This window comes from Gorilla gorilla, chromosome 7, assembly GCF_029281585.2.
Source record: "Gorilla gorilla gorilla isolate KB3781 chromosome 7, NHGRI_mGorGor1-v2.1_pri, whole genome shotgun sequence".
NCBI lineage: Eukaryota > Metazoa > Chordata > Mammalia > Primates > Hominidae > Gorilla > Gorilla gorilla.
In genome coordinates, this window is record NC_073231.2 from 53,351,925 (window position 1) to 53,378,661 (window position 26,737).

A 26,737-nucleotide genomic window follows, 5' to 3' on the forward strand; every position below is an offset into this window, starting at 1 on the left:
GCATAGCTACTAACCCACTATTTCACTTTCCTTATTTTCTCCCTCACTACCATTTATGGCCTCATGGTTTAAATAATCAGCTTTATATTGGAGACTATTAAAACCTTTCTCACCTCACACTTAATGTATGTAAACCAAACTCATCCACTTCCCCTCAAATTACTCACCATCTCTCCTCTTTCCCTAGTATTGTTCCTTTATCATAGCTAACATCTGGGAATTATCTTCAACTTCTCCCCTCCCTTTATACTATCCAGTCTCTATTAAATCATGCTTCAAAATATCTCCTAAATTTTTTCATTCTTTTCCACTTTCTTTGCCTTCACTCCAACCCAGGCCAAGATTGCTCTCACAACTGGACTTAAGCAAAAATATCCTGAATGGGGTTAGGGCTCCTTTGCCACCATTCCCCCACCTTCCTAGGATACTCTTATTGTAATGGTCAGGGGGATAAAATGAAAGGAGAAGTGGGCTTGAAATCAGGAGGCCAAGAAGTTCCCTCTCTGCCACCCCAGGTGTGACCTTGAGCATGTTTCTTTCTTCTTTTGAGCCCTGGGAATTTCCTTATCTGCAAAATGGCAATTTGGATTACCCTCATGGGCTCTAAGCTGCCTTGCATTCTAACAATCTTCTGCTCTGACACGTCTTTGCTCAAAGAATGGCAATGACGACCTTTTCTCCACCAGAATCACAGCTGGTACTCAAATGTTTTCCAGCTTGCATTGTCCCTTACATCCAGACTGCTCACTTCACCATATCCCTAATGAGCCCCAGGCTTTCCACTATAAATGTCAGTTCCCTGTACTATTGTTCTTCTTCTGCAATTAAATTACTGATTTTGCAAACATTTATGGAGTAACTATTAATGAACAAGGCACTTTGCTAGGTCCTGGAAATAGCGAGGTAAACCACATAATCCTTGCCCTCAAAGAATTTACCACCTCATTGGAGATATGGCTAAGTAGCTAACATATAATATTGTATTAAGTGCTATGCTGGAAAAAGTAATACATCTCAGCTGTTTGGGGGGAAGAAAGGGCATTACTTAACAAGATGGGATACCCAGGAAGATTTCGGAAAGGCTGCACTAATTCCAAACTGAGTCTTTAAATCTTAAAAGGAAAAATAAGACTGAATGAGGTGAGAAAGTGTGTGCTATGCCTACCTTGAAGGTCGGAGAAGAGAGGGGAATTATTATTATTTTTATTATTAAGAACAGGGTATACTGAAAAACACTGGAGTGTAGAGGGCAGGCGGCAAGCGGTGAGGTTGGTCATGATAAATAGCCCTCAATGTCACCCTAAGGAATTTGAGGTTTCACCGAGGAAAGGATGGAGTACAGGCTGTATTCTGAATCAGATAATTCCTTTCCTGGTCTGTTTTTGGGAAAAGGTGGTTGTTGGGCACTGAAACGGTCAAAGCCGATGGCAGGATAATCCGGTAGGGGGAAATGGTGGTCTGCCAGAAATTGTTCCGGCTACTAACTGGTCCACTAAAACAATGCGGTGACCGATGCCTCACGGCCTCTTCAAGCTAACAGGACTCTAGTCGGAGTCGGCCTAGTGACCACCGTCAGCGCCCATCAGCGCCCGGTCGCCGCCTCACAGGGGAGGGAGCAGCCTGCGACGTCGCGAGATTTCTCGTGAGTGGCGCTTGGACAGCGCGTCTGGTCGCCCAGCAACCGCCGCTGGTCTGCGTAGGGACCCGGCGCCGGTGAAACCGACCAAACTGGAGTTACCTACCAGACTGTCCCGCGAGCGGTGAGCTGCCCGCGGGGAATAAGCGTGGGGACCGAGGAAACCCTAGAACCATGTTTCTCAAACTTGCCTGCCAGTAAGACTTTCCGGGACATTTGTTAAAATGCAGATCCTTGGGCCCTGTCTTTAGACATACAGAATTTCCAGAAAAAATAGTCTGGAAGTCTGTGTTTTTAACAAATGGTTAGCTGGCAAGATTGTGAAACAGCTCTAGAGGAGGGAGACACAGGTGGAGGGGTGGTCGCGGGGCTGAGGAAGCAGCCCGGTGGGCGTGGAGCTGAGTTTGAAAGGGTTTTGAAAAGCCTGAGGGCTGGAGCCAGTGATTTAGAGCATCTGGAAGCCACTGAGCCTGTGGCCTAAGTGGAAGTATAGATACTAACAGAATTCAGAAAACGTTGTCCACTGCCTCTAGTCTGTGGGAATTCCAGTAGATGAAAGCCAAGGGGTCCATTAAAATGGATTCCACCCATGTAAGAAACCTGCACATGTACCCCCCAAACCGAAAAGCTGGAAAACAACAACAACAAAACGAACAAACAAAAAAACAAAAAACAACAACAAAAAGCTAACAATAAAATGGATTCCTAGAGCCTGTAAAGAAGCTCTAAGCTGTTCCCACCGGTGGCCTGGGAGAGAGAGATCTAGTAAGAGGAGTCCCAAAGTAACACGAGATATCTAGAAGGTGGAAAGTAGGCAAAAGCAGTTTCTCAAACTTTAGAACACAATCTCTTTTAAAAGAAAACCAAAGACACTTCACAAGTGCTGACATTATTTTTATTATAATGTTCTAAAATATATCCAAATCCACTTCAGGTTCAGTTTAAGCTCCTGAAGCTTTTAATTTTCTATAACAATAAAAACTACCAATACAGTTTAAATTAATATTGTTTTTAACAAGATGAATGGTGGTGTTTTGATGAAACTAAATTCTTTCTTATGGACTGCTACAATGCAAATTCTTTTGAGTTAACAGTCTATTATTTTGTGTTGTGGGTTGATTCAGTTCTCTCCTTTTCCATATTCAAGCCCCTAGAAAGTTTTCCTATAGCTTGCTGATGAGGTCCATTGACCTTCCCTTGGTTTAATAAATACTTCACTTACATACAAAGTTTGCCTCTGTCCTTTTCCAAAATTATCTAAGGTCATTAATTTTTATCTGTGTGAACACCAGTTTATACACCGAAATCTATAGACGGAATCCATTTCTAAAGTGAAAGTATTAAGAATATGTCATTTCAAAATATGCTGCTCTGGCATATTGACTATATTTAGATAAAAGCACTTGAAAAATTGCTGGGCATGGTGGCTCACACTTGTAATCCTAGCACTTTGGGAGGCTGAGGAGGGCGGATCACTTGAGATCAGGAGTTCCAGACCAGCCTGGCCAACATAGGAAAACCCCGTCTCTACTAAAAATACAAAAATTAGCCGGGTGTGGTGGTGCATGCTTGTAATCCCAGCTGCTCGGGAGACTGAGGCAGAAGAATCGCTTGAACCCAGAAGGCAGAGGTTGCAGTGTGCCGAAATCGCACCATTGAACTCCAACCTGAGCAACAGACCAAGACTCCATCTCAGGAAAAAAAAAAAAAAAAAAGCACTTGAAAAATGACAGGTAAAAGACGATTGCTCTGACTTTTATTCTGTTTTTTGTTTTTTGTTTTGAGACAGGTTCATGCTCTGTTTCCCAGGCTGAAGTGCAGTGGCGCAATCACAGCTCACCACAGCCTTGACTTCCCAGGCTCAAGCAATCCTCCTGCCTCAACCTCCCAAATAGCTGGGACCACAGGCATGTACCACCATGCCTGGCTCATTTATTTTTGTAGAGACAGGGGTCTCGCCATGTTGCTCAGGCTGGTCTCGAACTCCTGGGCTCAAGCAATCCTCCCGCCTCAGCCTCCCAAAGTGCTGGGACTACAGGTGTGAGCCAACACACCCTGCCTGTTCTTTTTCTTAAAAGCAGGAGAATAAATTTTTATGTGAAAGATTTCCTCCCTATACTAGAAAGTATCATTCTTACCATCAAGGACTAGAAGCTGAAGCCAAGGAAAAGCTGTACAAACAAATGTTTTTACAGGAACCCTTCACCAATCAACTACCCTAGCCCTAGCCCAAGCTCCTTTACCTTGTCACATTTTCTTTTTTCTTTTTTTTTTGAGATGGAGTTTCGCTCTTGTTGGCCAGTATGGAGTGCAATGGTGCAATCTTGGCTCACCACAACCTCTGCCTCCTAGGTACAAGCGATTCTCCTGCCTCAGCCTCCCGAGTAGCTGGGATTACAGGCATATGCCACTATGCCCGGCTAATTTTTTTGTATTTTTAGTAGAGACAGGGTTTCATCATATTGGTCAGGCTGGTCGCAAACTCCTGACCTCAGGTGATCCACCCACCTCGGCCTCCCAAAGTGCTGGGATTACAATCATGAGCCACCGCGCCCGGCCACATTTTCACAATTTACTATGCTCTTATTTTTTCTTTCTTTTTTTTTTTTTTTTGAGACGGAGTCTCACTCTATCGCCCAGGCTGGAGTGTAGTGGTGCGATCTGGGCTCACTGCCACCTCTGCCTCCCAGGTTTAAGCGATTCCTCTGCCTCAGCCTCCTGAGTAGCTGGGATTATAGGCATGTGCCACCACACCCAGCTAATTTTTGTAATTTTAGTAGAGATGAGGTGTCACCATGTTGTCCAGGCTGGTCTCGAACTCCTGACCTCAAGTGATCTGCCCACCTTGGCCTCCCAAAGTGCTGGGATTACAGGCATGAGCCACTGCACCCGGCCTACTGTCCTTTTTCTAACTTAGTATGCAAGTATACAACTCTGCGTCTTTGGGTCTTCATTTCTTATGAAGGCTCCCATGCCACATTAAACTTGTATTAACTAAATTTGCTTGTTTTTCTCCTCTTGATCTGCTGTATGTCAATTTAATTCTTAGGCTCAGCCACAAAAAAAAAAAAAAAAAAAAAAACTCTAAGATGGAAGAGGTAAGATTTTGCCTTCCCTACAAAATAGCATGGCCATTCATGAGGTTTCAGGTGATCCAAATTTTCTGTTTTAGCCAAAGTTAGAAAACAGAGCCTGAAGTAAAAACTCAAGTGATAGGCTGGGTATGGTGGCTCACACCTGTAATCCCAGCACTTTGAAAAGCCAAAGCAGGAGGATCACTTGAGCCCAGGAGTTTGAGACCAGCCTAGGCAACATAATGAGACCCTGTCTGTAAAAAAAGAAAAGAAAAACCTCCTTATTAAGCTTAGATGAAAAAATTCCTGGCAAGGCATGGTGGCTCATGCCTATAATCTTGGCACTTTGGGAGGCTGAGGTGGGAGGATTGCTTGAGGCCACGGGTTTGAGACCAGCCTTGGCAACATAGTAAGACCCTGTCTCTATAAAAATAAAAAATTAGCTGGGCATGGTGGTGTACACCTGTAGTCCCAGCTGCTCAAGAGGCTGAGGTGGGAGAATCACTTGAGCCCAGGAATTTGATATTGCAGTGAGCTATAATCACACCACTGCACTCCAGCCTGGGCAAGAGTGAACCCCTATCTGTACAAAAAAAAAAAAAAATTAAAATCCTAAGTAAAATATTAGCAAACTTAATTTGTGTATATATGTTATTCTGACTAAGTTTGGTTTATCGCTGGAATGCAAAAAAATTTAACATTAGAGGTCTACCAGCCTGGGCAACATGGTACAACCCTGTCTCTACAAAAAATACAAAAATTAGGCTGGGTGCGGTGGCTCACGCCCGTAATCCCAGCACTCTGGGAGGCCGAGGTGGGCGGATCACGAGGTCTGGAGATGGAGACCATCCTGGCTAACACGGTGAAACCCCGTCTCTACTAAAAAAAATACAACAAATTAGCTGGGCGTGGTGGGAGGCGCCTGTAGTCCCAGCTACTCAGGAGGCTGAGGCAGGAGAATCACTTGAACCCGGGAGGGGGAGCTTGCAGTGAGCCAAGATACACCACTGCACTCCAGCCTGGGCAACAGAGCAAGACTCCATCTAAAAAAAAAAAAAATTAGCTGGCATGGTGGCATGAGCCTGTAGGGCCTGAGCTACTCGGGAGACTGAGGTGGGAGGATTGCTTGAGCCCAGGAGGCAGAGGTTGCCTGAGCCGAGATTGCACCACTGTACTCCAGCCTGAATGACAGAGTGAGACCCTGTCATACACACACACATACAAAAAGAACCATTAGAAGTCTATTAATGTATTTCACCACATCTCCTAATGCAAAAGAAAAACATTTCATAACCATCAACATTCATTCATGATTTAAAAAAAAAACTTTACAAACTATGAATATAAAAGCACTTTCTTAATCTGAGTATGGCTATATTTTTTTTGGTTTTTTTTTGAGATGGAGTCTTGGTCTGTCGCCAGGCTGGAGTGCAGTGGCACGATCTCAGCTCACTGCAACCTCCTCCTAACAGGTTCAAGTGATTCTCCTGCCGCAGCCTCCTGAGTAGCTGGGACTACAGGTGCGCGCCACCATGCCCAGATAATTTTTTTGTATTTTTAGTAGAGACGGGTTTTCACCATTTTGGCCAGGATGGTCTCAATCTCTTGGCCTCGTGATCTGCCCACCTCAGCCTCCCAAAGTGCTGGGATTACAGGCATGAGCCATGGTGCCCAGCTGAGTATGGCTATCTTAAAAAAAAACTTACAGCAAATATCATACTAAAAAAAAAAGACTTACAGCAGATATCATACTTGGTGAAATGTTGCAAGTATTTCCTTTGAGATCAGCAATAAGACAAGTGTATATGCCCTCATCGCTTCTACTCAACATTGTTCCTAGAGGTCCTAGCCAGTGCAATAACACAATAAAAAAGAAAAAAAAGAGATAAAAGGTTTGGGAAGTAGTAGACTGTTACTCATATATAATCTGATTGTCTACATGGAAAACCCAAAGACTCTATAAAATAAAATTAATGTGTCCTTACCAGTGTTGCTGGATATAAAATCAATATTTTTAAAATACTGCATTTCTATACAGTGGCTACAAACAGAAAATACAGTTTCTAAAAGAATAACATTTGCAATATCAACAAAAATCTATGATCCCAATAACTCAAAAATAAAAACTCGAGCTGGGCATGGTGGCTCATGCCTGCAATCCCAACAGTTTGGGAGGCCGAGGCAGGTGGATTGCTTTCGCCCAAGAGTTTGAAATTCCCCTGGCAACTTGGCAAAACCCCATCTCTACTAAAAATACAAAAATTAGCTGGGCATGCTGGCGCAGGCTTGTAGTCCCAGCTTCTCGGAAGGCTGAGATGGGAGGATCCCTTGAGACTGGGAGATGGAAACTGCAGTGAATCGAGATCAGGCCACTGTACAGAGCGAGACCCTGTCTCAAAAACAAACAAACAAATGAAAAAACAAAACAAAACAAAAAACTTATGCATGGCCTTAAATATAAAAGAAAAAATTTTAACTACTGAAAATCATTAAATTAGCACTACCAAAACGGAAAGACTTACCATACTCATGGAAAAGAAGACTTGATATTAGAGAAATGTCAGTGCTTCATGAATTGTTTATAAATTTGCAATTCCTAACAAAATCATGAAAGGACTTTTCATGAAATGAAAAATTGATGTTAAAGTTTATATGAAAGAGTCAAGGACCAAGAATAACCCAAGTAGAGAGAGAGATTATTAATCTATACTAATTAAGACCGTGTTGTCATGGAGATAAATATATAAATAATGGAAGAGAAAAGAACCACAGAAGAGAAAACACCCCAAGTACTGGGGTAATTGGTTCTCATAAGGAAAAAAATATTGAGTATCTCACTTCCAACACAGTAATCAACTCTAGATAAAGACCAAAATGCATCAAGGAAAACTTTAACATGTTCAGAAGAATATATAGGTCATTTTTTTCTGAAATTAAGGTAGGGAAGGAGTTATTAAATAAGCCACAAAAAGCACAAAACATGAGAAAAATAGTGATACATTTGACTATATTAAAAAATAAAGCTTCTGTTTTTTAGAAGATACCATTAAAAGCAAACTAACAAGTGAAAAAGAGAAAAGACAAGCTACAGCCTGGGAAAAGACATTTGCAACACATATTATCAATGAAATATTAGTATCTAATAGAAATGTGTGTGTGTTCTAAAAATGTCTTAGAAAAGCAGAACTCAGTAGGAAAAATGGGCAAAATATAAGAAATAGCAATTAACAGAAGAGAAACTCCACATGGCCAATAATCAGGAAAATACTCTCAGTCTCTCAATAAGTAGAGAATGGCAAATTAAAACACAGTAGTGATATATCATTTTATACCCATCAGCTTGGCAAAAAGTTAAAGATTGCCAATATCAGGTGCCAACAATGGTGCAGAGCAGTGGGAACTCTTTTACTTGCCAGTGGTAAAATTCCTTTGGAGAAAAATTTGGCAGTATATAGTAAAGTTGAAATGTCCAACCCAGAAGTGGCCACTCCTAGTTTTAAACCTTAAAGAAGCTCTTGCACATGTGCTAAATGATATATACAAAATCATAAAGGCAACATTGTAAAAGTGAAAAAAAAAGAAATACTCAAAGATCAATCATTAGGAAAAATTAATTTCTTACAATGGAATATTGTATAGTAAATATTGTAGAGCTACATAAATCAACCCAGATGACTCTCACAAACAAAACATAAAGCAGAAAAGAAAGCTAAAGACAGAATAATATCATTAATATCATTGATAACATGTAAAATTGTGAAAAACAGTACTATATATTGTTTAGGTTGATAACATGTAAAATTGTGAAAAACAGTACTATATATTGTTTAGGTATACATACATCTGTAGTAAAAGCATAAAAACATGAATAGTCTAAATTTTAGATAAATCCTAAATTTAAGAGAATGAAGAGGAAGAAAGGTATAGAGGGGTTTCAAATGTATTTGTAATGTTTTATATTTTAAGCTGACCTGTGGGTCCATGGGTGTGATACTATTCTTATACTTTTATCATGAAATATTTTATGAAATATTTTCAAGGTAATGTTATTTTTATTGAATTAGACACTTTGTTCAGAATATAGTATCATATTTGAAATGTGGTCTGAAAAGTCAACAATAAGCTTAAAATTTTGTTATAAAAATAATCAGATATATGCAAATTTCAAAAATCTATGAAGATTTTATAATTTTTTTTCTGCTCAGTTCTGAGGCTTAAGATTTTATAATTTTATTCTGTAGGCTGTACTTTGCATTTTGAAGAGTCTAAGAATACATTCCATATCTTCAAATATTTTATTGTGGGCAATTTATAATAACATAGCCTAGGTAATGCCAATGTGTGAGTATACAAATTTAATTTATAGTCTACTGAATTCATTTTTCCTTCTAAGCACTGATTTCATGTACAGAATATTGTTCACATTGAGGTATTTTATTGGTTAAATTCCATATACACTGGAATAATGTTTAATTTTAAACTGTGTTTTTGGTTACATTTGTAGTAAAAGAATGTGAAGCACAATTGGGGAAACTGGGATATTTATCACTTAAATAGCTATACTTCCTGGGAAACTGAAAAAACGGGTTACCTCAAATCTATAGACAATATATGGCAATATTTTATTTACTTATTTAGAGATAGTCTCCCTCTGTCACCCAGGCTGGAGTGCAGTGGCATGATCATAGCTTACGCTAACCTGGAACTCGTGGGCTCAAGCAATCCTCTTGCCTCAGCCTACCGAGTAGCCAGAACTACAAACACGCACCACCGCCCCCCGGCATGTTTCCCATATTTAACAGTCCTGATATATTTCTGGTGATACAGTTAAGATAACCTTATCTGTGAACAAACCAGTAACAGAATAATAATAATGATAGCAAATGTTTATTGACCTATGTACCAGGTACTGTGCAGAATACTCTATAATGATTATTTCACCAATCCTCACATTATCCCTTGGAAATAGGGACTATTATTATCCTTATTTTGTAAGAAATTGAAGTAACCTGCCCAAGATGCCTAACTAGTAAGTGATGAAGCCAAAATTTGAACCAGGCAATCTGGATTGAAAAACCCTGGATTGGCCGGGCTCAGTGGCTCACGCCTGTATTCCCGGCACTTTAGGAGGCTGAGGCAGGCAGATCACCTGAGGTCAGGAGTTCGAGACTAGCCTGGCCAACATGGTGAAACCCCGTCTCTACTAAAAATACAAAAATTAGCCGGGCATGGTGGCAGGCGCCTGTTAATCTCAGCTACTCAGGAGGCTGAGGCAGAATTGCTTGAACCCAGGAGGCGGAGGTTGCAGTGAGCCGAGATCGCGCCATTGCACTCCAGCCTGGGCAACAAGCGCAAGACTTCATATCAAAAAAAAAAACAAACAACAACAACAAAAACAAAACACAACAAAAAACCCTGGATTATGTTGCCTCTTCGTGGATTATGGTTGTACTAATAAAACATAAATTTCTAGGCCAGCTTCATTTTCAAGTATTTTGCACCATTGTCCTATGTACTTAAGGTTTTCACACCATGTGTTCTGATTTAGGGGTTTCAGACATATGGTCTCTATGGGTACTATGGGAAAAGGAGCCAAGAGACCTGGTCCCTTTCTCAACTGTCACTAGCTTGAGTAGCTTAAGATAAATCTCTGGGACTTAGTTTCTTTCTTTTTTTTTTTTTTTTTTTGTTGTTGTTGAGGTGGAGTCTCGCTCTGTCGCCCAGGCTGGCGTGCAGTGGCGTGATCTCGGCTCACTGCAAGCTCCTCCTCCCAGGTTCACGCCATTCTCCTGCCTCAGCCTCCCAAGTAGCTGGGACTACAGGCGCCCGCCACCATGCCTGGCTAATTTTTTGTGTTTTTTAGTAGAGGTTTCACCGTGTTAGCCAGGATGGTCTCGATCTCCTGACCTTGTGATCCGCCCGCCTCGGCCTCCCAAAGTGCTGGGGACTTAGTTTCTTCACCTGTGAAATGAGAACATTGGAGGATATTCCTCGAGGGCCTTTTTTACTCCAAGAGTGAATAATAATCCTTTAAAAGATGCTCATAAGGCCGGGCGCGATGGCTCACGCCTGTAATCCTAGCACTTTGGGAGGCCGAGGTGGGTGGATCACGAGGTCAGGAGTTCAAGACCAGCCTGGCCAAGATGGTGAAACCCGTCTCTACTAAAAATACAAAAATTAGTCGAGCATGGTGGTGGGCGCCTGTAATCCCAGCTACCCGGGAGCCTGAGGCAGAGAATTGCTTGAACCCAGGAGGCAGAGGTTGCAGTGAGCCGAGATCACGCCACTGCACTCCAGCCTGGGCGACAGAGCGAGACTATCTCAAAAAAAAAAAAAAAAAAAAAAGATGCTCATAAACCAGGCGTAGTGGTGCACCCCTGTAGGTCCCAGCTGAGGCATAGGCAGGAGGAGCACTTGAGCCCAGGAGTTCAAAGATTGCAGTGCATGGCTCGGGCGCGGTGGCTCATGCCTGTAATCCTAGCACTTTGGGAGGCCGAGGCAGGCCAATTGCCTGAGCTCAGGAGTTCGAGACCAGCCTGAGCAACACAGTGAAACCCCGTCTCCATTAAAATTAAAAAAAAAAAAAAAATTAGCCGGGCATGGCGGTGTGTGCCTATAGTCCCAGCTACTTGGGAGGCTGAGGCAGGAGAATTGCTTTAACCAGGGAGGCGGAGGTTGCGGTGAGCCAAGATTGCGCCACTGCACTCCAGCCTGGGAGACAGAGCAAGACTCCGTCTCTAAAAAAAAAAAAAAAAAAAAAAAAAGGGGGGCCAGGCACGGTGGCTCACTCCTGTAATCCCAGCACTTTGGGAAGCTGAGGTGGGCGCATCTCAAGGTCAGGAGTTCAAGACCAGCCTGGCCAACATGGTGAAACCCCATCTCTACTAAAAATACAAAAATTTGCTGGGTATACTGGCACATGCCTGTAATCCCAGCTGCTTGGGAGGCTGAGGCAGGAGAATCGTTTGAACCCAGGAGACGGAGGTTGCAGTCAGCCAAGACCGTGCCACTGCACTCCAGCCTGGCGACAGAGCGAGAGTCGTCTCAAAAAAAAAAAAAGGTTGCAGTGCACTATGATCATGCCTACATGCCTGTGAATAGCCACTACACGCCAGCCTGGGAACCATAACATGAGATCCAGTCTCTTAAAAGAAAAAAGAGGTCGGGCGCGGTGGCTCACGCCTGTAATCTCAGCACTTTGGGAGGCCGAGGCGGGCCAATTGCCTGAGCTCAGGAGTTCGAGACCAGCCTGGCCAATATGGTGAAACCGCATCTCTACTAAAAATATAAAAATTAGCTGGGCGTGGTAGCACACTCCTGTAATCCCAGCTACTCGGGAGGCTTGAGACAGGAGAATCGCTTGAACCTGGGAGGCGGAGATTGCAGTGAGCTGAGATTGTGCCACTGCACTCCAGCCTGGGTGACAAGAGCGAAACTCCGTCTCAAAAAAAAAAAAAAAAGAAAAGAAAAAAGATACTTGCAATGATTCAAATACTACTCAGGAAGAAAAAAAGATTTAAAAGTAAAAGTGAATGAGTAATGACTATTGTGCGTTTAATTTTGATGCTTTAAATCTTTTTATGAAGTTATGTCTATAAACCTAGAAAATACCTCAGTGCCCCTAAAAATGTCTATAAACTAGCTTATCAAATAGTTTCATATAAGGGAATTATTTACAGAGTAAGTCAGAATAACTTTTCCTTAAATTGCTATGATATCATAATGCTCCTTTTTTCTTTAATCTTCAGAAAGTTGGAAATAATACCTAAACCTACTTCTTGACATGGTGTCAAAACAGAGCTTTTGCTGAGAGTTTGATTTATAAAGAAATTATGGTTCGACTGACTTTGGATCTAATTGCCAGAAACAGCAATCTTAAACCCCGAAAAGAAGAAACCATTTCACAGTGCCTGAAGAAAATAACTCATATAAATTTTTCAGACAAAAATATAGATGCAATTGTAAGAACTTTGAAATTATTTCCTATTTTATATAATTAATAATGTAAAATTTAGGAATTGGTTTGGGGGCATACCTAATATTTTAACTATATTTTCATTATTCTTATTAACTTTTTTTTTGAGATAGAGTCTCTCTCCGTCTGTTGCCCAGGCTGGAGTATAGTGACATGATCAAAGCTCACTGCAACCTCCACCTCTCAGGTTCAAGCGACTCTTGTACCTCAGCCTACCGAGTAGCTGGGATTACAGGCATGTGCCACCATGCCCAGCTAACTTTTGTATTTTTAGTACAGATGGGGTTTCACCATGTTGCCCAGGTTTACCATGTTGAGTTCTTGAGCTCAGACTTCTGAGCTCAAGAAGTGATCCGCCTGCCTTGGCCTTCCAAAGTGCTGGGATTACACACGCGAGCCACCGCACTCGGCCTTATTAACTTATTTTTATCAGTAAGCTTTATATTGTGTTTTTATTTTAACTTCCTACTTGTGATTTTAAATTTGTTAAAATTAAATCTATAAAATATACTATTGTGATTTTTAAATACATAGATTAAATATATGTATTACAGTTCTCCTACAACACTGTATAGTGTAGCAAACTAGATTTGAAAGTGTATGTTGGGAAATAATTTCATAGATACTAATTACTTTTGTATTATTGTAAAACCTTGAAATATAAATTTTTTAAATATACCAAAATGTTAAGAAGTAAGTATGTGAGTACCATTTTTCAAAAGTTTAACAGTGAGGGAAGGTTGGGAAGGGGATGAGGGATAAAAGACTACATATTGGGTACAGCATACACTGCTCAGGTGAAGGATGCACTAAAATCTCAGAACTCACCACTAAAGAATTTATCCTGGCTAAGCGTGGTGGGTCACGCCTGTAATACAGCCTGGGCAACAAAGTGAGACTGCGTCTCAAAAAAGAAGAACCTATCCATGTAACCAAAAACCACCTTTACCCCAAAAAGTATGGAAATAAAAATTAAAATTCACACAAGAAAAAAAGAGTTTAACAGTGAAATCTTTTTTGCACAGAATTTAACTGGTTATGTAAATGTATGTTATACTGGGTCAATTACATCAGACAAGTTTATGTTTATCTGGATATAATCTGAAAGTACATTTTCTCAGCACTAAGGTAATTCTTGGCTGTAATTTGGGAAACTTTAAAGGCTGCAATAACACTCTTAGGCCATTTGTGTTGGTATCTGTTGTCTACAGTAAATGCTAGACTACAGGTGAGCTAAATTTTCTTGGAAACACAGGAACTACCTGAGGGCAGAAATCATGTCTATTGTTTCACATCACTCTAAATCCCTCATCCATTACAATGCCTGACTCATGTACTTAATAAATATTTATTGAACAAATGAAAGAAATACTAATGCCCCAGGCAAAATGATCAATTAAATGCTTGGTTTTTTTGTAGGGACCCCAACCCAGCTCCCATTCTAGATCCCTTTCTGGTTTCCTGGTGATCCTTCTTCCCATGAATTCCTTTGCCCAAACCTAATGTTTCTCTTTTGTTGCCCAGAACTCTCTACCTCATCATATCATGTAAGACTACTTTCTCTGGAGAGCCCCCAGTAAAGCCCCTATTTCATACGCTGTCCTCACATCAATCAGTGCTCCTCCAGGGTGGATGATCTTTGTTAGAAGGAAGGCAAATTGGTTAAAGTAATTCACACTAAAATGAGAATAACTTCTAAACTTACAGTTTCCAACACATAGCTGTATTTTAAAAGAAGTTAACTTAATGAAGGCTGAGAAATTTTTGAGCAGAACTTCACTTTACCGCTTGTCTATTTACTCTAGGCTGATCTGCCATGACACAAGAAATGGCAGCCTTTTAAAAAATCCCTTTAATTACTTTATCTCAAAAGTAACTGATAGCTGGGCATGGTGGCACATGCCTATAATCCCAGCTACTCGAGAGGCTAGGGCGCTAGGATCACTTGAGCCCAGGAGTTTGACACCAGCCTGGGCAGACCCTGTTTCAAAAAAAAAAAAAAAAAGTAATTGGTGTTCTTTTTCATATAATACACATATAATAAGAAAGAATGTAATCCTATTCAGACACAATCACTTTTAATATTTAGGTAATATCCTTTCAGTCTTTTATTCATATAATTTTACAGTAGTGGGTCATATTGAATGTACTATTTTCACTTAACTATATATTATGAATTTCACTTAACTATGTATTAGATATTACTGAAGAAACAAAAGGATATTTAATGGTTCTACAGTATTTCTTTTGATAGCATTATCATAGTTTTTAAAAAATTAATCTATGAGGCTGGGCGCAGTGGCTCACACCTGTAATCCCAGCACTTTGGGAGGCCCAGGCAGGTGGATCACGAGGTCAGGAGTTCGAGACCAGCCTCGCCAACATAGTGAAACCCCGTCTCTACTAAAAATACAAAAATTAGCCGGGCATGGTGGCACACACCTGTAGTCCCAGCTACTCAGAAGACTGAGGCAGGAGGATCGCTTGAACCCAGGAGGCGGAGGTTATGGTGAGCCGAGATGGCGTCACTGCACTCCAGCCTGGCCAACAGAATGAGACTCCATCTCAGGAAAAAAAAATAATAATAATCTATTATTCTTGGATATCTAGATGACTCCCAATTTTCAGTATTATAAACCACAATAGTTGACTTCCAATTCCACAGAAATACTAAACCCTATTTATAATGTTGAGACAATAATTTATTCAATGCTCCAACTTTCAGAGGAGCCTAATTGCTTCCAAGGAAAATTGCTTGCACTGGGAAAATCTTAACAATTCCAGTTTTATTGATATAATTACAGAATTTCTAAAAAAAGAAAAATATATTACAGAATTTCTTTTGCAATCAGTCCAGTCTTGTTTTAACTGTGCCAAGAACAGAGAAATACTGTTCTTTTATATTAACCTTAGAGAAATTTGTAGAATGATCAACTGAAAATTTTTGTTAAAAACAAACTTTTAAGTTTTCAGGAGAAATTACATTTGACATGTTTTTGTTTCCCTTTTAGGAAGACCTCTCTCTTTGCAAAAATCTTAGTGTTTTATATTTATATGATAATTGTATTAGTCAAATCACTAACCTGAATTATGCCACAAATCTGACCCACTTGTACCTACAAAACAATTGTATTTCATGTATAGAGAACCTCAGGTCATTAAAGAAACTGGAAAAACTGTAAGTGCTTTTATTTTTTAATAATGTATCTGATTTTTATGATTATGGTACTTACATTTTTTTGCATGAAGGCATTTCCATTTTTTGCATTAAATTCCAAAAGTAAATTCAATATGAAATTGATATGATTTCATACTTATATGAAAAAAAACCATACGATTCCCACATGGGTTTTGTGGAACAGACCTCAATTTCTATTTTCTCGTACTATTATTAACAAGAAGTAAATTGTTTCACATATAATATTAATAATTTGTGTTTTATTAAGCCTGATATACTTTTCATTCTGGGGAAGGGTTGTCTTAAGGGCTAATAGGGATACTTAAAACATCCTTATGTGGGCTCAACTGATAAAAGAAGTTTCCACGGAACCCAGATGAGTTATGTGCCTTTCAGAATCATATATCTCATACCATCTGCGTCATATAATTGATCCAATTGATGTAAACTTGATTGTAAAAAGGCATTTACTACCTATAGTGATTATAATTAGACAATGAAGATTGGTGGATCCAATTTCCCCAGACTGGAATAACTATCATGCTCCTCAAAGAAACGGCTAAAAGCCTCAGAATGGGGACACAAGAGTTGGCTGGTGAATGCTTATTAAAAATGCAGAGCACTGGGTTCCAACCTACATATCCAAATTAGAATCTCCAGGGGTTAGGCCCAGATATCTTCATTTTTCCTTTTATCTCTTGGTTTTGAGACAGAGTCTCGCTCTGTCGCCCAGGCTGGAATGCAGTGGCGCGATCATGACTCATCTCAGCCTTGATGTCCCAGGTCCAAGTGATCTTCCCACTTCAGCTTCCTGAGTAGCTGGGACCACAAGTATGCACCACAATAACTGACTGGCTTGCTTATTTGTTTATTTATTTATTTATTTATTTATTTATTTATTTATTTAGAGATGGGATCTCCCTATGTTGCCCAGACTGGTCTTAAACTCCCAGGCTCCCAAAGTGCTGGGATTACAGGTGTGAACCACTGTGTCTAGCCGTGAAATCTTCATTTTTTTAAACCTACAACCCAGAAATGGTTATTATCAAACTATCTACCAGGGCTCTTCATATGTTAGGCAACATATGAATTGTATGTTGCAATTCGCTCACTTTTTTAAAAAGCAAAAAAAAATGTATTTTTAGACTAAATTAAGTGTAAGAATATAATTTGTTCTCATTTAGATAAACCAACCTTTCATAGATTCAATATAACACAACATTCCACATTTATAATTTTGTTCAGCTCAGTGATTTTGTTATTACACTTTTGTCACATTTAATAAAGACCATGACATTCTCAGAATGTCTGTTTACAATTATGTCTATGTTTTGCAGGTATCTGGGAGGCAATTACATTGCTGTCATAGAAGGTTTAGAAGGATTAGGAGAACTAAGAGAGCTTCATGTTGAGAATCAGAGGCTTCCCCTTGGGGAAAAGCTTCTGTTTGATCCAAGAACTCTTCATTCTCTGGCAGTAAGTTCACATTTGAATATTTTGACAAGGAATATAGTGATTAACAAGTTATAATGAAACAGGAATGTGGTGAAGGTATATTTGGACATTGTACATCCTCTTCATGTTTATATGGCCAGCTCAGAGCTTATCTGAGGACTGAAGCTGATTTTCTCATGTACAATCTCAGAGACTCAGCATTTATAAAGTGGGATAATAAAACCTGCCTCTTTGGGTAACTGGAAGGATGAAAAGAAGAATGTGAAAAGGTATGTTAACTGAAGTTCTAATACAGATGTTCATTCATTCATAATGTGGACCTTGGTGATTATCATGGCTCAACATTTCAAATTTTAGGAAAAAGCCTAAGGAGAGAGGAATGTGCAATTATTTGGAAACTTTTAAACAATCTAGTAGAGAGCCATTGGAATAATAAGTTGTTTTCTCCTGGGATCCTGATTTGATTGTAGATTGCACTACATACAGCTCTACCACATCAGAACTATGTAGGCCTGGGAGCCCTGGGGTTGGGGCTCCAACTGTGTCGCCTGAAACCAGTTACATTGGATGGAGGTGCCACAATAAATTGAGAAGCCAGAGGGTACCACTTAGGCTCCTGCTAATCCTCAAAACAAGAGGCTTGTTGGGACAGGCTAACTTTAATTCTGGGGCAGGAGACATAAATGGGACATGGTAGTTGTTTTACAGATTTCATCAGTTTTATTTTATTTTATTTTTATTTTAAAAATTAAAAAAACCCTGTCGCCCAAGCTGGAGTGCAGTGGCACGACCTCTGCTCACTGCAACCTCCACCTCCCCAGTTCAAGCAATTCTTCTGCCTCAGCCTCCCAAGTAGCTGGGACTACAGGCGTGCGCCACCACGCCTGGCTAATTTTTGTATTTTTAGTAGAGATGGGGTTTCACCATGTTGGCCAGGCTAGTCTGGGATTACGGTGTTGGGATTACATTCGTGAGCCACTGTGCCCGGCCTCATCAGTTTTATTTTAGAGGGCCCAGAAATAGAGGATAGTGGATGGATTTTGACCCAAATTTATAAAAATTAAGAGGTAGTTCTCCCAGTACTTTAGTATCAGGAAATATTTTTTCTAAAGGTTGGCTGTGCATGGATGCCTCCATGTTTTTTTTAAACTTAAACTAACAAGAACAGATACTACAATTGATCTTAGCCAAAAGGCCATGAAGTGATGATTGACTCCATCTTGGTAGAGATTCCTGAGCCTCATAAGATGACTCTGATTTAGTGTTACAGCAACACTGAAATTCCTGTTAATTAGCTAATTATTATTTTAAGTAGTTCCTGAACATATGGATTGATAAGAGAAAACCATATAGACAGGTAGAGAGAAAAATAAAAACCAAATATTATTTTATTCCTGGTCATGTTTCCTATTTAGTAAAATAAAGACAAAAACTATTTCTTCCTATGTAAGCACAAATCTTTTTTTGAGACGGAGTTTTGTTCTGTCGCCCAGGCGCAATCTCTGCTCACTGCAACCTCCACCTCCCAGGTTCAAGTGATTCTCCTGCCTCAGCCTCCCAAGTAGCTGGGACTACAGGCATGTGGCACCATGCCCAGCTAATTTTTTGTATTTTTAGTAGAGATGGGGTTTCGCCATGTTGGCCAGGCTGGTCTCGAACTCCTGACCTCGAGTGATCCACCCGCTTCACCTCCTAAAGTGCTGAGATTACAGGCATGAGCCACCGCACCCCTATGTAAGTACAAATGTTAGTAATATTTAACACAAAATGATAATTTGCTAAAGCTACAGTAAGCATTTTTTCTATATTGTGTTACTTGTTTATTGGGGCATCTTTTTTTCTTTCTTTGCTTTTTGATTCTTGGCTTCTTTATTCTATAAGTTTATTTTGTATCTTGGAAAAGAAAAATATGACTTATGGAGGAATTATAGGGAGAACGGGTAAGTTATATGACATACTGTGGTTCTAAAACTTTCATCTGAAAAAAAAAATGCAATAAAAAGAATTTCATGGCTTTTGATGTTTTTGCCTAAAGAACAAAACAACCTGAACTGATCAAGCTTAAACTTTTCAAAGATTAGGATTTCTGGTTCCTATATACAGTATTTAGACTATTTACTAATGCTAACTTCGTTATTTTTCTTACAGAAATCCCTCTGTATATTGAATATCAGCAATAATAATATTGATGACATTAGAGACTTAGAAATACTGGAGAATCTTAATCAGCTCATAGCCGTTGACAACCAACTTCTGCATGTGAAGGTAGTGTAAAGAGAAATTAATTTTTAAGATATTTACATGAAATTATGATTGAAAAATGTTTTGTAATAGCTATAAAATAAATATATCACATTAAAAACTACTCTGGATTTGTTCTAAAATTAGCTAATGAATCCCTACTTCTCAATGTATTTATGTGTATAATTCTGTCCTCTTATTTAGTTTTCTCCTTTATACTCCAATACCTGTATCCCTCACCAACAGAATAAAAGTTTCTCTGAGAAGGGAAGTATCTCTTCTTTGCATTATTATCCCATCAAACTTTTTCTTCTAGAGACTAGATTTCTTGCCCCTTAAGCCTGGTCTCCCAATGAATGAGTTTCTAGTAACTGTGACTAGACCTGAACTCTCTCTTGGCTACTTCTTTTTGGGGAAGTACTTGAAATGATTCTGACTGAACTTACTCTAATTTCTACCAGCTATATTAATGTCATGTTATATCATATCATGCCATATTCATTCAATTATTCATTTAATCAAATATGTATCAGCCACCTAAATATTTGTCAGGCACTAATACTACTCAGTGTAGAATAAACGAAGGAATATACGGTCTTGATCTGCAATAAACCTACAATCAGCTAGTAATGAGACCACAATATGATACTGTTTTTATAAGTATAGTGATAGCCCTAACTCAGCCTAGGGCTATAGAAGGCTTCCTCAAAACAGTCATACATGAGTTGAGCCATTGCTATGACCTCAAAGTTTCTGGTTTGGCAATGGAATGAGCTGCGGTATAATTTCTTGACATACGAACCACACGAAGGAGAATGAGCTTCTTTCTCCCAAAAACAGCTTTTGTTTTCAGAACTACTTCCACACAGCCATTTGGTGACCCTAAAAATGTTACGTCGACCTTGTTTCCAAATTCAGACCTATTACCTGGTTCATCCCAAAGCTGTTATAAGCAATATATAATTATGAAAATAAATATATGTATTCTAGCACAAATGAATTCCTCAAAATATCTAAAATGCAATTGAATAATCAGGGTGGATGTTTAAAATAAGAAGACCTTAGGAAGCACAACTCAATTAGTTGTTTCAACTTACAATGTGAAAAATGTAAGACGTTCATGGGATAAATTCTGAATTAAAATATATTTTACATTTTTTTTTCTTTTTATTTTGAGACGGAGTCTCTGTTGCCCACGCTGGAGTGCAATGGCGAGATCTCGAATCACTGCAACCTCTGCCTCCCAGGTTCAAGTGATTCTCCTGCCTCAGCCTCCCGAGTATCTGGGATTACAGGTGCCTGCCACCACACCCAGCTAATTTTTATATTTTCAGTAGAGACGGGATTTCACCAGGTTGGCCAGGTTGGTCTTGAACTCCTGACCTCAGGGGATCTGCCCACCTCGGCCCCCCAAAGTGCTGGGATTACAGGTGTGAGCCACCGGACCTGGCCCTTTATTTTATTTTTTGAGACGGAGTCTCACTCTGTAGCCCAGGCTGGAGTGCAGTGGCGTGATCTTGGGTCACTGAAACCTCCGCCTCCCAGGTTCAAGCCATTCTCCGGCCTCAGACTCCCGAGTAGCTGGGACTACAGATGTGCACCACCATGCCTGGCTTATTTTGGTATTTTAGTAGAGACAGGGTTTCACCATGTTGGCCAGGCTGGTCTCGAACTCCTGAGCTCAAGTGATCTGCCCGCCTCAGCCTCCCAAAGTGCTGGGATTCTAGGCATGAGCCACTGGACCCAGCCTGGTAACGGCCATTACTTTTAAAGAGTTATTCTATTATGCTTTTTAACTCCAAACAGAGAAAGGGGAGTTTGATAACAGGGCAAAACTTCTAGCCTCTAAATAATCCCAAAGGAGGTTTTTCTGCATGACATTAAGACAAAGATGTTTTGCCTACATGATTACTCTTAGACCATGTTAATAATGCATAACCAGAATAAATGTGCAGCCAAAATAAATACCTTCATTGTTGCTGATTATTCTAATGACCAACATCTAAATCCTCTTTTTTTTTTGAGACAGAGTCTCACTCTGTCATCCAGGCTGGAGAGCAGTGGTGTGATCTTGGCTCACTGCCACCTTCACCACCTTGGTTCAAGAGATTCTCCTTCCTCAGCCTCTCGAGTAGCTGGGATTACAGGCATGTGCCACCACGCCCAGCTAATTTTTGTATTTATAGTAGAGATGGGGTTTCGCCATGTTGGCCAGACTGGTCTCGAACTCCTAACCTCAGGTGATCCACCTGCCTCGGCCTCCCAAAGTGCTAGGATTACAGGCATGAGCCACTGCCATGGCCCAAATCCTCTTTAAAGACTGAACTTGATGTTATCTCCCCTGTGTAGCTTTTCCTGAACCTCCCCATCAAGTTAATCTATTAAAAAATATTTACAGTAGTCCCAACTTATCTGTGAAGGCTACATTCTAAGACCCTCAGTGGATGCCTGAAACCATGGGTAGTATCGAATGCTACATATATTAGTTTTTCCTAAATGTACATATCTATGATAAAGTTTAATTTATAAATTAGGCATACTAAGAGATTAACAACAATAATAATAAATGGAGGCTGGGCGCGGTGGCTCACACCTGTAATACCAACACTCAATCAGGAGATCGAGACGATCCTGGCTAACACGGTGAAACCCCATCTCTACTAAAAATACAAAAAATTAGCTGTGCATGGTGGCAGGCGCCTGTAGTCCCAGCTACTTGGGAGGCTGGGGCAGGAGAATCACTTGAACCTAGAAGGCGAAGGTTGCAGCGAGCCGAGATCTGCCACTGCATTCCAGCCTGGGTGACAGAGCAAGACTCCGTCTCAAAAAAAAAAAAAAAAAAAAGGAACAGTTACAATGTCAGCATCACTACTCTTGCACTTTGGGGCAAGTGAAATAAGGGTTGCTTGAACACAAGCACTATAATAGTGACACAGTAGATATGATAACCTAAGTGACTAATGGGTTGGTAGCATGTATAGAATGGAAATGCTGGACAAAGGAATAATTCACGGCCCTGGGCAGGACAAACAGGCCAGTGCAAGATTTCATCATGATACTCAGAATAGCATCCACTGTACTCAGCTGGGCTAGATGGCTGATGCCTGTAATCCCAGCATTTTGGAAGGCCGAGGCAGGCCGATCACTTGAGGCCAGGAGTTCAAGATCACCCTGACTGACATGGCGAAACCTTATACAATAATTTGCCCAGAGCGGTGGTGCACACCTGTAATCCCAGCTACTCAGGAGGCTGAAGCAGAATTGCTTGAACCCAGAGCCAGAGGTTGCAGGAAGCCAGGATTGTGCCACTGCCCTCCAGCCTGGGCGACAGAGTGAAAAAAAGAGCATCCATTTTAGAACTTACAAATTATTTTCTCTGGGATTTTCCATTAAATATTTTTGGACCACAGTTGACTGAGGGCAACTGAACAAGGGGGTGGTGGGAACTACTATAATATATTCCATGTGCCAGGCACTGTTCTAGGCCCTTGGAAAAACACATCTTAAGATACTGGAGATACATGATAAATAAGACAAAGTCTCTACCCTCGGCCAGGCACAGTGGCTCACGCCTGTAATCCCTGCACTTTGGGAGGCTGAAGTGGGTGGATCACTTGAGGTCAGGGGTTTGAGACCAGCCTGGCCAACATGGTAAAACTCTGTCTCTACTAAAAAAAAAAGAGGCCGGGCGCAGTGGCTTACGCCTGTGATCCCAGCACTTTGGGAGGCCGAGGCGGGTGGATCACAAGGTCAGGAGATCGAGACCATCCTGGCTAACATGGTGAAACCCCATCTCTACTAAAAATACAAAAAAATTAGCTGGGTGTGTGGGCGCCTGTAGTCCCAGCTACTTGGGAGGCTGAGGCAGGAGAATGGTGTGAACCCGGCAGGCATAGCTTGCAGTGAGCCGAGATCGCACCACTGCACTCCAGCATGGACGACAGAGCGAGACTCCATCTCAGAAAAAAAAAAAAAAAAAAAAAAAAAAAAAAAGCCTCTACTCTCAAGGCGTTTACTTTACAGAGGGACAAGGGAGGAAATGGTAAGAAAATACATAAGCAAGGCCGGGTATGGTGGCTCATGCCTGTAATCACCGCACTTTGGGAGGCCAAGGCAGGAGAGGATTGCTTGAGGCCAGGAATTCAAAACCAGCCTGGACAACACAAGAAGACCTTTTCTCTACAAAAAAATTAAAAAAGAAATTAGCAATTAGCTTCGTGTGATGGCATGTGCCTGTACTTAGGTACTCAGTCCCAGGTACTCAGGAGGCTGGGGTGGGAGGATCGCTTGAGCCCAGGACAGGATCCCTTGTCCCAAAGTGCAAGACTGCAGTGAAGCAGTGAACTGTGATTCACCCACTGCACTCCAGACTGGATAACAGAGTGAGACCTAAGCAGAGAAGATTTTGGAAAGTGCTATGAAGGAATTAAATAAGATAACAGAAAAAAAGGAGTCAGCGGATATTTTAGATCAGGTTATTACGAAAGGCCTCCGAAGAAATGACATTTACATTGAGATCTGAAGGATGAGAAAGAAGATATGCAAAGAGCTAGGGAAAGAACATGCCAGGCACTAGCAAAAGTAGATGCAAAGGCTCTGAGGCCAAAGAAAGCTTAAGTGTCAAAGGAACACTGTAGTATGGTACCCAGTGCCTAGCTTAGTTTCTGATACATTGTAGGTGCTCAGTAAATACACTGTTGAGTGAATGAAGAGGCAATAGTACAATATGAGATTAGAAAGGAAGGCACAGAGGCCAGATCATAAAGGTCATTTTAGGATACGATCACAAGTTTTTACTTTATTCTAAGTGCAATAGAAAACCACTGAAAGCATTGTTTTCTTTTTCTTCCCTTCCTCTGTCAACGGAAGGATTTTTTTTTTAAAAAAAGAACTCTCTATTGCTATATGAAGAATGAGTTTCAAGAATGACAGCAAAGAGATAAGTTGGGAGACTACTGCAGAAGTTAAATAAGAGAAGATGGTTGCTTAGAGATGAAGAGGAGTGGGTGGGTTTGGAAGTAATGAGTTATATTTTAAGGTGGAATTCATATAACTTGTTGATGAGCAGGATGTAGGCATAAAGGAAGGGAAGGAATCAGGATGACTCCTAAATTTTGTGTGAGGAACCAGGAAGACACTGGTAGCCTTTATAAGGAAGAAACAGAATAATTCCACCTCGTAAAATGCCTATTGGATATTGAAATGGACATGTCAAGTAAGCATCTGGAGTTTAGGGGAGAAGTAAGATTGGAAAGTTTGAGAGTCAACAGCATTTACATGATATTTAAAAGTCATGGCATGGGGTGAAAGACAATAGAGACAGAGAAAAAAATGAGACCAAGACCAATCACAAAAACACTCCAGTATTTAGAGATCAATTAGAAGACTCCATCAGGAGTCAATGATGTAGAAGAAGAGAAAAAGGAGTCTCAAGAAAGAGGGAGTGGCCACCTGCACTGAATGATATTGAATGGTTAACATGAGGGCAGAGGAGAGTTTAAAGAATGCCTGGATAGAATAGCTGAACAACAAAGTTAGAGGGGACCAGTTTAATTTGTGAAGAAGTTGAACCACAGAGTCTGTGGGTCAAAAACCACAGCAAATGGTAATGCTAAAAAAAAAAAAAAAGTGGGTGGATTTCATGAAAGACTAAACACTGAAATGTTAGCCAATATTTCTCTCCCTCTCATGCATACAAGTAGGCTCTACTCTCAAAACCCTGCCTACATGGCTTTAAAACGCTGGGCAAAAGTTGGTGAATTCATTCCTCTTTAGGGAAACTGACTAGCTCAAGAGAAAACATCTCCCAATCCTGACATTTAAGAGTTTCAGAGGGAAAATGCCAGCTGCCTGCCCAGTTGCCCCACAGTGAGACAGTCAACAAGCCTTGCCCTTGCACAGAAAGCTCTCATTCACTTTCATGAATAAACAGGCAGCTCAGGATTAGGAGACCTCTGAAAAGAGCCTCTAAAATCAAAGAGAGAGAAACGGAAACAAAAAGAAAGAATTCCGAAGAAATAAATCATGTGGAAACAGGAAAACAATCCTTTAAAATCCCACTATAATTTCCTAAGAGAAATGAAAAAGATTCCATAACCTCAAAATAAAAGCAAGATTCTATTTTTTAAAAGAAACATGAATAACAGAGCACTTAGAAATTAAAAATAGGATGAGGAAATTAAATATTCAATATAAAGTTTAAATGATAAAATTGACAGTCTCCCAGAAAGAACAAACAAAAAGAACTGAATATAAGCAAGTAAAAAAGAAACTTAAAGAATTAATTCAGAAGATCCAATATATGACTAATAAGAGTACCAGAATCAGAGAATAGGTATCTTAGTCCATTTTTGCTGCTATAACAAAATACCTGAGACTGATTAATTTATCAGCAGAAACCTACTTCTGGAAGTTCTGGAGGCTGGGAAGTCTAAGATCAAGGCAGCAAAGGTTGGTTTCTGGCAAGGGCTGCTCTCTGCTTCCAAGATAGAGCCTTGCGGCATTCAGAGGGGATGTGTCCTCATACAGCAGAGGGATGAAAGGAGCAAAATCACCCTTTTATAAGGTTCTAATCCATTCATGAAGATTCTGCCCTCATAAATTAGTCATTTCCTAAAGATCTACCTCTTTTTTTTTTTTTTTGAGACGGAGTCTCGCTCTGTCACCCAGGCTGGAGTGCAGTGGTGCCATCTCGGCTCACTACCAGCTCCACTTCCCAGGTTCACGCCATTCTCCTTCCTCAGCCTCCCAAGTAGCTGGGACTACAGGCGCCCGCCACGACGCCCGGCTAATTTTTTGTACTTTTAGTAGAGACGGGGTTTCACCGTCTTAGCCGGGACGGTCTCAATCTCCTGACCTTGTGATCCACCCGCCTTGGCTTCCCAAAGTGCTGGGATTACAGGCGTGAGCCACCGCACCCAGCCCCAAAGGCCTATCTCTTAATACTACCGCATTGGCAATTAAGTTTCAACATATGTCCAGGAAGAATAAGGCAGGGGAAAAAAAAAAGTTTCAACATATGAACTTTGCGGGACACATTTGGACCACAGCAATAGGGGGAAAATGGAGAAATATGTTTTCAAATTATATCTTAAGATAATCTAATGGGCCATGATGTAGTAACCAGGACCAGAATTGCCCTCCATAAAAACGAACAGAAACCTAGACAAAATATGTGA

At 40.5% G+C, this 26,737-nt stretch overlaps 1 protein-coding gene and 1 pseudogene across 1 annotated transcript in view; one reads left to right on the top strand and one right to left on the bottom strand.

The window, feature by feature from the left end:
- The first annotated feature begins 1,671 nt into the window (after window positions 1–1,671).
- Window positions 1,672–26,737, top strand: part of PPP1R42 (protein phosphatase 1 regulatory subunit 42) — a 64,509-nt gene continuing 39,443 nt past the window's right edge. The window contains exons 1-5 of the mRNA XM_019032265.4: window positions 1,672–1,760; window positions 12,459–12,671; window positions 15,697–15,863; window positions 17,201–17,339; window positions 19,467–19,583. Coding sequence (XP_018887810.2) covers window positions 12,543–12,671; window positions 15,697–15,863; window positions 17,201–17,339; window positions 19,467–19,583 — 552 coding nt within the window. The 5' untranslated portion in view covers window positions 1,672–1,760; window positions 12,459–12,542. The remainder of the gene's footprint in view (window positions 1,761–12,458; window positions 12,672–15,696; window positions 15,864–17,200; window positions 17,340–19,466; window positions 19,584–26,737) is intronic.
- Window positions 18,352–18,525, bottom strand: LOC115935736 (uncharacterized; annotated as a pseudogene).